The 11027-nt window shown below is 40.2% G+C and overlaps 1 protein-coding gene across 4 annotated transcripts; it reads right to left on the minus strand.

The window, feature by feature from the left end:
* Positions 1-46: 46 nt before the first annotated feature.
* Positions 47-10021, minus strand: grnb (granulin b). Of its 4 annotated transcripts, XM_053238898.1 has the most exons (17): positions 9904-10021; positions 9744-9784; positions 8717-8785; positions 7758-7898; positions 7440-7577; positions 7044-7139; positions 6560-6701; positions 6428-6475; positions 5300-5391; positions 5068-5206; positions 4860-4957; positions 4536-4778; positions 3664-3906; positions 3278-3550; positions 1955-2203; positions 1613-1846; positions 47-1326 (listed from the first exon to the last, which is right to left on the minus strand). In XM_053238898.1, the coding sequence occupies exons 1-17, from the start codon at positions 10004-10006 to the stop codon at positions 1216-1218; spliced, it is 2460 nt and encodes an 819-aa protein (XP_053094873.1). In that variant the 5' UTR covers positions 10007-10021; the 3' UTR covers positions 47-1215. The 4 variants fall into 4 exon arrangements, with proteins under 4 accessions (XP_053094873.1, XP_053094943.1, XP_053094964.1 ...); XM_053238968.1 differs by lacking the exon at positions 9904-10021 and having other exon boundaries at positions 9622-9746; XM_053238989.1 differs by lacking the exons at positions 9744-9784; positions 9904-10021 and adding an exon at positions 9712-9732.
* Between the last annotated feature and the right edge of the window lie 1006 nt (positions 10022-11027).

Raw genomic sequence — 11027 nt, forward strand, 5'->3', positions numbered from 1 at the left:
CACATCACCCGGGGTTTCTGTTTATCAAAACAGTCGTGAAGAAAAATCCATTTCAAACTGTTTATTTCCACAATTTTCACAAGTCTCATCAGAAACAAAGAACAATCAAAATATAAAAGAAAGAAAAACAAAATCTTGATTTTAAACATCCTCACAACTAAAAGCTAGTTAAAATATATTTCAAGTCTTATTTCAATAATTTTTAATGTAGTTTCTAAAAACTAAGCATGTTTGAGTTGTGCTATTGCCCTTCAAAATCTTAACATGCAGCAAACTTTCCATCATGCGATCAGAGGCAGTCAAGCTATCTAATAAACTAATCAAATGACCAAAAATTTAAACCTTCCAAGTTAATTCTGAGGCCCAGGTTTAAAAAAATATACAGAAAAAGATGAACAAATAGTCCAAATTTTAAGTGGTTACTAAATTAATATACATTTGCTTTCATTAATACAGCTCCCAAGGCAACATTGGAAGACTCGTACTAATAAAACAGGCTACTAAAAATAACACCGAATGAATCTAGGGGTCCAAGCATGAAAGTACATCGCCTGGTGTGCTTTCAATCCTTGGGTCTGGGTTATTACCAACTATTAAAGGTGAAGGAAGGTCACGCTTAAATGCTAACACAGCCTTGCTAATTTTCCTAACCAATTTGCAACGTTTTTTTTTTTACGCCGACTTATACCTTACTCGCAGCTTGCGCTTGGGGAATTGAAAGCTGTTACGATTTGTCAGATTGTGCAGTGTTTCGATACGCCATACATTCAGTTCTGTCTCGGTGACACAATGCTTAAGAATGTTTTCATTAAAAACAGCAAGTACGGTCTTTCTATCTGTTTCAAACCTGAAGAGAAATTTACAAAGTAAAAAGAGAAACCCCAAATTTTTCTTAAAAAGTCCTAAAAAGGGTGCAAAGTTTTAATCGGGTGCTACATGCGGAAACTAGACGGCACAATCTGCATATGAATAAATGAAATAAAACCTTCTTGAAGGATGTCATAGCTTGGAGTGATTCGGATTCAAGAAAACTGGAAACGTGTCAGTGTCATTGTTTCAGTGTAAGTGTCTTTTATAAACAACAAAATGATCGCTCAGCATTCCTAGTTTGTAGAACACCAAAAAAAAAAAAAATCTAAACACAACTGTGCTGTATTGTCCCTCATCCCGATTTGGGCAGCATTATAAGCTAAATCGGGGCATCGGGATGTTTCTCTACAGCAAATTGTCCCACCACGTGAACGGAGACGCTTTAGTGCAACGTTTTTCAGGGTCACAGGTGTATCCCTTAGGGCAACAGTGCTTCATGTCCTTACAACACACCGCCTAGAGAAGGAAAGAGAGGGATAGAAAGAAAAAAAAAATCACATCAAATTAAATTGGCAGAAAACCTCTGATTGTTACAAGTGCTGACACTGGAGACTCCTTCCACAAAATGTTAAATAAATGTCTCCTTATGAAAAACTTCACCACATCAACAATTACATATGTAATCAGCTTATGTGGAGCATTCCTGTGAATGAGCTGTTACTATAAAAACGATAACCTGCCATCAAAAATTCTGACCAATCAGATTAGAGAATTCAAGAACGCAGAAAGGGAAAATTGTTACCTGCTCAAATGGACAGCAGGCCCACTCATTGTCTGGTATTCTACAGCAGGTCTGACTCTTAGGGCAACGTCTTGTCGCGTCACACATCACCTCATCTTCATCTTGCTCAGAGAGTGTGTGTACGAGTGTGAGTGCAAGGGTGTGTGTGGTGGAAGGTTTAATGCAGGTTCCGCTCTGCAGGTCGCACGTGTAGCCTTGAGGGCAGCAGTGCTCGTGATCTTCACAACACACCGCCTACAAAATAGAAAAAAATTAATGAAAAATTGCACATTATTAGGCTCAACTGTCCACCATACACGTCCCAGTGAGTAAGCGGTTACTCGAAACCTGACCCACACACACCTTGACCAGTGGACAGCAGCCCCACTTCCCTGTGCGTAATCTGCAGCACGTGGTGCCCGCCGCACAGCTGGTGGTGTTGTCACACTTCACGTCCCCAAGGCCGCGCGTGACCTCTGACCCCTGAGCGATCATGGCCGGCTGCTTCTCGAACCACGCGATCTGCAGGTTTCCCTTCGTGCAGACGGGTTTCTCCTTATCGCAGGTGTAGCCGCTGGGACAACAGTGATCTCCGTCCCCGCAACACACAGCCTGCAGACAGACGAGGGGTTTACCTTACACTCGTGTTTAATCACATTCTGATTCATACAAGAAAATGCTTAAAAAGACTTCATGCCTGGAAATGCTGAGCTGGGAATGTTGTATTAATACAGTGAAGATGCCGAAAAGGTTAACGGAAACACAGATACTATATAGTTTGGACAGATAACTGTCGTTGCGCATTTAGAAAAAAAAAAAAAAAAGCTTTGGGTGTAAATTGGCCTAGTTCAAATGAATGATCTTGAATTGTGTGGCACTGAAAGCTAAACTCATGATAATTACTATGTAGTAGTAATAATAATAATAAGAAGAAGAAGAAGAATGAGAAAAAGGATTTAGAATACATCTTGTGATGCATTTGGACACATGATCGGTGATGTAACCTGGGGCCACTGGGTGTTTCGGGTCAGACACCCTCGCCCAGGCTCTGGCTTGTGTCCCAGTAGCGTATGTTCAACGGATTACAGTATGAATTAGAAGAAGAAGGAGAACAAAGAGAAAGAAAAATGAAGATAGAAAATTAGAAGAAGCAACAGAAGAACAAGAAATCAAAGAATGATCAAAGCAGAAAAGAAGAATTAGAAGAATTAGAAAATTAGAAGAACAAGATGAGGTCAAAGAATGAGGAGACGATGAATGAGAAGTGATGGAAAATAAGAATGTGTAGAAGAAGAAGAAGAAGAAGAAGAAGAAGGACAAGAAGATGAACAAAAAGGGAAGAAAAAAAATAAGGAACTAGAACAAGACAAAGCCAAAGAAGGAAAAAGAGAGGAAAAGAAGAAGCAGGAGAAAGAGAAAAAGAAGGGAAAAAAGGAGAAGAAAAAGGAGATGAATAATGAGGGAAAGAAAAAGGGAATGAAGAAGAAGCAGAAATAGAAAGAAAACGAATTAGAATATTAGAAGAACAATTAGAAGACTATGAAGAAGAAAATCAAAGAATGAGAAGAAAATGAAGAAGAATATATAGAATATAATAGAATGAGAATAATGAGTATCGTGGAAATGATATAGCGTGTATGTGCGTGTGTGTGCATGTGTATGTGCGTGTGTGTGTGTGTGTGTGACCTGTGGCAGAGGGCAGCAGCCCCACTTGCTGAGTTTTGCCATATAGCAGCAGGTGTTGCCTCTGGGGCAGGTGGTCTGTGCATCACACTTGTGCCCGTGCTGCGACTCCATGTTAGCGCTGGGGTCAGCGTAGGAGCTGTGCGTCACACTCAGTGCTGGCTGCTTTCTGACCCACGGCATGCTGGGTAGGGAAGGGTGTTCACAGGACTTGTGAGCGACGTCACACTTGTAGCCCTGAGGACAGCAGTGCTCGTGATCTTCACAGCAAACGGCCTGGAAGGAGACAGACACGTAAGTGTATGTGTGTGTGTGTGTGTGAGAGAGTAGTTCATGCATACTTATATACAGTAGACAGTGTGTGTGTGTGTGTGTGTGTGTGTGTGTACCCGCGGCAGCTGGCAGCAGGCCCAGGTTCCCGATTTCTCTTTACAGCAGGTTGTACCCGTCGGACAGGCTGAGGTCTCATCACAGCGCTCGCTCTCAGACATCAAGGCCACAGCGGGCGTCTTGCTCACCCAGGGCACGGTCAAGCGGACACCCGCATCGGGGACACTGTCACACGTCCCCGCCGCCACGTTACACACCGTGTCATGGGGGCAGCAGTGCAGATGATCCTCACAACACACAGCCTAGAGAGAGAAGAAATAAATCACATTCATGGTTTAAACTCCATTACACCACAGCTCTGTTGTATCTATATCGTTTCTATAGTAACAGCTCTTTCAAAGGTACTTCAGGTAAATGAGTTTTTTTTAAATAAATTAAAAGAAAGGGTAATTGCTGATATGGTGAATTGAGAAGATGTTTATTTAACATTTATGGAAAGAGTCTCCAGTGTCAGTTCATAGCTGCTATAATGCAAGGGATAACAGGAAATAGCTTATTTTTGTGGATGTAAATGGAACAATAAATGGATAAAAAGTACATTTCATTTTTTAATAAATAAAAACTGCTGGGGTTTAAGAGGAATAAAAGACTTTGGGATGTGCGTGTAGTAACAGTAACGCCACTTGATCACACCACCCTGTTGTTGATTAAGTTCCTATATGTTCCTGGCACAGAGTGTTTTATTCACGACTGAAAAGCCAACTATCACGTTGCATTTTTTTACAACACCGAGGGGAGAAAAATAAATAAAAATCTGCACTTTTTATACTTTTTCCCCTAATTTTCAGCTATGGATGACAATTGGTAATGACAAAAATGGGTGAAAATTGGCCTGTAAAAATTGTGTGTTTATGTATAAGTGTGCACGCACTTGTGGTAGAGGACAGCATCCCCACGCCCCGGAAGCCAACTTGCAGCAGGTAGCATCTTGTGGGCATGAAAATGACTCGTCACATTTTTGATTGGCAGGTTGTGAAGGACGTGGGAAGGCGGGAACTTTCTTCACCAAGGGAACGGTGTGTGAAAGGTCAGTGGGGTCATTACATGTGCCCTCGGATAGGTCACACACAGTGCCATGAGGGCAGCAGTGGATGTGGTCCTCACAACACACCGCCTGGACAAAAAAAAAAATTCACAATTTTACTTTTTGCTTTTGAAAAAGAAAAAAAGAAAATAAAACTTGGATTTTTGATACCTCAGGCAGTGGACAGCAACCCCATTCACTGTCCTGTTTCTTACAGCAGGTAAAGCCAGTTGCACACGCTACCGTGTCGTTACAGGGCACTGAGTCCACTGCACTCACAAACACACACGATTACTTCCTTGAGCAGACAGTTCCGGCTTCTGTAAGCACAATTTTTTTTTAATGTTTATTTGACCTTGTTTTAGAGTTACACATTTACCTGTCGGCTTTAAGAGCAGAATGGGCGGGGCCTCAGCAGTCATCGTGGTGAGCTCATTGGCCAAGACGCAGGTGCTATGTTCAAGGTCACAGGTTGTGCCCTCAGGACAGCAGTGCACGTAATCATCACAACACACAGCCTAAGGACAAAAGATCACAGAATTATGCAGCCATTAAAAAAATTAATTAATTAATTTAAAAAAATTAGCATACAAACACACAAAAATACACACATTTGGCAGCGGGCAGCAGCCGTAGCTCCCGTTTGCTAGTATGCAGCAGGTTGTGTCATCTGGGCATGTGGACACTTTATCTGGACAAACCACTGCGTGCACGCACGCACGCGCGTGCACACACACACACACACACACACACACACACACACACTTGGTCAAATGAAAGATCAGCAAGCACACAAACACAGCAGTGCATCAAAAAGTTCCTGAAATGTGGTGGGAATGCTGAAGAGGAACTCTTCCAGGAACTGTGGTTCTTCTACTGTATCTTTTTAGTTCCCTAAAAATGGATGTTGGGGAACCTCAGAAGAAACACATTTACATCTTTTAGGCTTTTAATAAGTGTGTTTACACTACAGTTCCAGGAACTTTGGAGAAAACCTGAATGACAGCTACACAGTTCCTGAAATGGTTCCTTGTATGCATTTCCACTGCAGGAACTGTGATCATTGCATAAATTAACAGAAGTGATCCAGAAAGGAAGAATGTCTTGATAGTGTGATGGAAATGTACCTAATGTGTCATATGTTATCATCACTGCTAGATATGATTCGTTTGCAAACGATTCAGTCTGTTTGAGTCACCAAGGTGAATCACAGAGTCATTTCTTTTGTTCAGTTGCTTCTGATGCTGACTCCAGCATCAAACAGCCTCATGGGACTGCATTTATTTATAAAAGGAGCAGACTCTTTGTAAAAATAAATAAATAAATGAAAATTGCAAAGCAAAGCAATATGTTCCCAGAAATATATCAAACTGACTTCATGATTATGAAACAGATGTCATGTAGGTTAACTTTACAGATTTATTCTTTTTTTCCCACATCTTTGATTGGTGCAAAACGTATCTGCAGTTGAGATTATGCCAAATCTGATCTGCTCCCTGAGATTCAGTGAATCCTTTTGAGCCAGTGAGTTCAAGAATATTAGAAAATAATGCAAACCAGCAACAATTATTCTTAATAATTATGATATTTAGAACAAACTGCTACAGAATCAGCTGCACATCTGGGCAAACTGTGCACATGAATCAATTAGTGAATGAATCGAAACAAATTATTCAACTGAACTGACTCAAATGACTCGATTCACTGTGATGAGTCTGTGAAAAAGCTTGATGTCTTACCATCATTACTGTCTGGAAACTTCACAGATATCTCCTTCACCACTGCATCTGAAAGGTGAATGTAAATACACGTGCTCATTATATTCATCAGTGAGTGTTGTTAGAGATGAGGGACAGGAAGTGATGTCAAACCTCTTTTTCCTCCTACGTGGATGGCGGGGAATTTTCTCAGTAGAGGGGTGGAGCCCAGCGTGGATGATACACACCTCGAGTGAGGGAGGTCACAGGTCGTGCCCGCAGGACAGCAGTGTCTTTTATCTTCACAACACACAGCCTACACACACAAGTTAGAAAAATTCAATCAGCTTTAATCAACTCCATACATACATACATACACACACAGACACACACACCATATACACACAGACAGACAGTCAGTCAGTCAGCCACAATGCACACAGACAAACAAGATGCACAAAGACAAACAGACAGCCAGCTAAATGCATGTCAACAGACGCCCTAGATGTGCACAGTCAGACAGATATGATGCACTGAGACATACACACAGATAGACAGATAGACAGACAGACAGACAGACACACACTGCACACAGACAGACAGTCACAAACAGACAGAGAGCCACAATGCACAGAGACAGACAGAAAGACACACGTACATTGGGCATTGGACAGCAGCCCCAAGTCCCATCAGGCATCTGGCAGCAGGTCGTGTCATCAGGACATTCAGACTCCTGGTCAGGACACACCACTGCCTGTGAGTGACAAAAGGGGGATTACTGACTCTGTTCAATAATCATTACGATCAAGTGTTCCTAAAACAGTAGCCAAATGTGTTTATTAAACCTGCAAGTCTGCAATATTGTTCTTATTAACTTAAAAAAGATGTACATGAAACTATGTAACAGGTTAAGATGGATCATAAGTATGGCGTGTCATTCACACCAAGCCAGGGCAATGCAAATAATAATGTAGCACAGTGCAAATAATAATGTCATTAGCGTGTGTGTGTGTGTGTGTGTGTGTGTGTGTGTGTGTGTGTGTGTGTGTGTTACCTGAGGTAGGGTGGTCTGCTTGGCGACGACTCTTCTCACCCACTCCAGAGTGTGTGTCTTGTTCACACACGTGCCGTGCTCCATGTCACACAGCGTTCCCTCATGACAGCAGTGCAGGTGATCTGAGCAGCACTCGGCCTGCAAGAACACCCACCCACCCACCCACCCACACACACACACACACACACACACACACACACACACACACACTTAGCAGATATACATTTTCTTCTTCTTATTATTATTATTATTATTTTTATTAATGAATGCATGAGTTATACTTGTGTGTGCGTTTCTTTTTGGCATACACACACTTACGTTAGGCAGCGGGCAGCATCCGTATCCGCCGCCCGACGTCTGGCAGCAGGTGTTTCCATCGTCACACATTCCTCCATCAGGGCAGATGAGAGCGCTGCACACACTCAGCACACACACCAACATACACACACTTGCCCGCATCTGTGAGAGAGACAGAAGCCCGGTCTTAACAGACACCAAGTATATTATATACATACATTTTATTTATATATATATATATATATATATATATATAAAAACACATACTGTTTTGAGGCATTAAACACTAATGTTACCTACCATCTTACTTCTCGATAGCAATGTAGAAAAATATGAAGGAAGGAAGCTTGACACAGATAAGAAAAAAAAAAAAAAAAAGCCTTTGAACCCTGGCTAAAGGATTTCAATAAGAGCTCATAAACAAGAGGACACAGTGCAGTGCTTTATCAGAACAGGACACAAATGTGTGTGTGTTTGTGTGTGTTTCTAAGGGATGATGACGCTCACACCCATGTTGGTCTTTCCAGAAGACACTTTATAAGCTTAATAGACAGTGTATGATTGTCAGTAGATAATGCAACTACCAGTGCTGATTAGACAAACGCTGTGTGCTCTGCAAAAAAATAAATAAATATTCACTTCGACACTCAAGACATCACTTTCTTTTTTAAACCACTTTTACAGAGGCTCATGCATGTATTTCAATAATTATTAATAATTACAAATTTATGCTTATTAAGTTTTACTAGTACAGTATATACATACTTACAGTTCCACGAAACAAGTAAATTCACAGTGATCACTAAAAAGTTACAACATGCTGTGGTATAAGCTGAAATAAAAGACTTCAGTACATGCTGTTCCAGGAAAATAATCATCCACTGAGTTGCTGTTGCTATAGAAACAATACCATATTAGGATGTGGTCTCCATTTGCTCTGCAGAATGGATTAGAAGTGTATTTATGATGTATCCACTCACCTTTGGTGTCGGTTGACTTGAATTTCCCTGCAAACTTAAGATGTTCACATGAAGTCCTTCAACTTCAACCTAAAACCACACACACACACACACACACACACACACTTAAACCACATATACACACATTTATAAATTAAATTAGGTAAAATTATTCTTTTCTTCCCCCTAAGATTATGTCTCTAATGGTTAGGTGGGTTTGATATCCCTGCAGAAAAAAAAAAAAAGAAAACGTAAGCCATCACAGAAATTCTAATGGTCTCTGCTACAATTACAATTAAAAATTAACCATTAAAACCATTACAGAATGGTTTCCACTACATAGTAGAATATATTATGGACGTAGGTCCTTAATGGTATCCACTAAACATAACATGCCACCAATAGAACGCAACAAATTATCAGTAAAGACCGACAGGGACCATTACAGCTTCCATTAAATCCATTATAACCATTACAAATTCTGTGAGGATTTCTATTGTGACAGTGCAGTCATATCCATATCCAGTCTTTTTAAGTCTCAATATGAGTCTAACATAGGTGTTTTATTCATTTAATGCACTGGATAATATTAATAATATTGACAAAACTTTTAATAGTGAGTAAATTAATATTAATGTTGTGTTAACAACCGCTCAAAGACGCTGAATTCAAGTTACTCGCTAGTCAGCGGCTCGATACCAAATGTCTTCGTACAAAAACATTTAGTGGACTAAGTAGTTTCAATAAAGCGTGACTTCTTACACTACTTAGTGGTCCTAAATAGGGGTGAAAGAACCATTTGGGATACACGCAGTGCTTCCGCATAAATATTGTTAACTCAATAAGCTAGCTAAACTCGTTCGTTTACAAAAACAAAGGTCGCTCAAGCACTTCTGTGTATAAAATGGCGTATAAGAAGAGCTTACCTGAACGAGCCGTGTATCACAAACTGTTTTAGAGCCTGAAAAGCGCTGTGGTGGTAAACAAATAACTAACAAATAAGCTTAAGAGCTCACGTGATATATAAACTCTTGTCATGTGACTTTACCGGAAACATCCATGGACGAATTCCGAACGGCTCGCGCCTCCCTGTGTGGAGAACAAACACGGCTTTTGTTATAGTTTAAAAAGACAGAAACAGCATAAGACGTGTTATAATAAGAAAAGCTAACTACACAGGGTATAAAAGAATGGAGGGTAGCTCTCACTGCTGAGATGGAGCCCACATCCCTCCTGAAAAAACAAAACAAAACAATAGAAACCATCACAGAAATTGTAATGGTTTCCACTACAAATACCATTACAAACCATCAGCTAACCATTTAAACCATTACCGGGCCTTAATGGTATCCACCAGACATAACATGCCACCAACAGAACGCAACAAATTACCAGTAAAGACTGACAGGGACCATTACAGCTTCCATTAAAACCAGTACAATTCCCATTATATCCATTAAAACCATTACAAATTCTAATGTTTGTATTGTTTTTTTCACCAGCGAAGTCTGATGAATCAGAGATTTTTTTTGTTAATGTTAACACCAAATCATTTTCAGAGTAAATGAATTGCCCAATATTTAGGCAAAAAAACACTCGAGTTTAAATAAAAGACACTTATTATGCACAAATGAAATGTCCACAGTGTTCCTTGTAACCCGGTGTAATCACTCAGCTAAGACGTGTTTACTCCACATGCTAACGCTGCTAATACGTGAGGAAAGATGTGAGGAGTGTCACAGTCGCCTCAAACCTCGTCTGGCTTTAATGATGTTGACTTTACATTAAATCGTTTCATAAAATAACACGACAAGTCTCTTCTTGTTCTTAAATGTCCCACTAAGGATAAATGGTCAAGTTCTACAATCTGTAGTGTTGCAAATATAACGTTCAGTAATGTTGTGTATGTAAGGAATAAATCACTGTTGTGCTGTTATAGGAAAATAATTAAATCAGTGTCAGTGTGGTGCAATGAAGCAAAGTTGCTGTTATCACCCCGAAGTCGATTATTTTCCTACATCAGCATGTCCAAACATGTTTTATTTATCTTATATCACAGCAATTTGCCAAGGATTGCAATTATTTATTAAAGAGCATGTCGTTTTTTTATCCGTTTATAGTTACATGTAATTTTGTGGAACATCCGTGAAACAGGTTAGTTCTTGTTATCACTTTTGCTATAGCAGCTGCAGTCATTCCCTCACTTTAATTGAAAAAAACAAAACAAAACCTGGAACACGTAAACTCATCTAACCTAAAGACTTTCCCATTCTGGAAAACTGAAAGTTACAGCTTTACCTGTGACTGTTACAAAGTGCTGACACTGGAGACT

The sequence above is a fragment of the Pangasianodon hypophthalmus genome, chromosome 1 (assembly GCF_027358585.1).
Source record: "Pangasianodon hypophthalmus isolate fPanHyp1 chromosome 1, fPanHyp1.pri, whole genome shotgun sequence".
NCBI classification, from domain to species: Eukaryota; Metazoa; Chordata; class Actinopteri; order Siluriformes; family Pangasiidae; genus Pangasianodon; species Pangasianodon hypophthalmus.

Bases quoted from the DNA above. Each gene is read 5' to 3' on its own strand.
- grnb (XM_053238898.1), bottom strand. From the start codon at position 10,006: ATGGTTTGTAATGGTATTTGTAGTGGAAACCATTACAATTTCTGTGAT. The intron at 4,779-4,859 runs GTATCAAAAATC...TTTTTTGTCCAG, and splicing joins GTTGCTGTCCACTGCCTGAG to GCGGTGTGTTGTGAGGACCA. The intron at 1,327-1,612 runs GTAACAATTTTC...TTCCTTCTCTAG, and splicing joins CCTGCTGTCCATTTGAGCAG to GCGGTGTGTTGTAAGGACAT.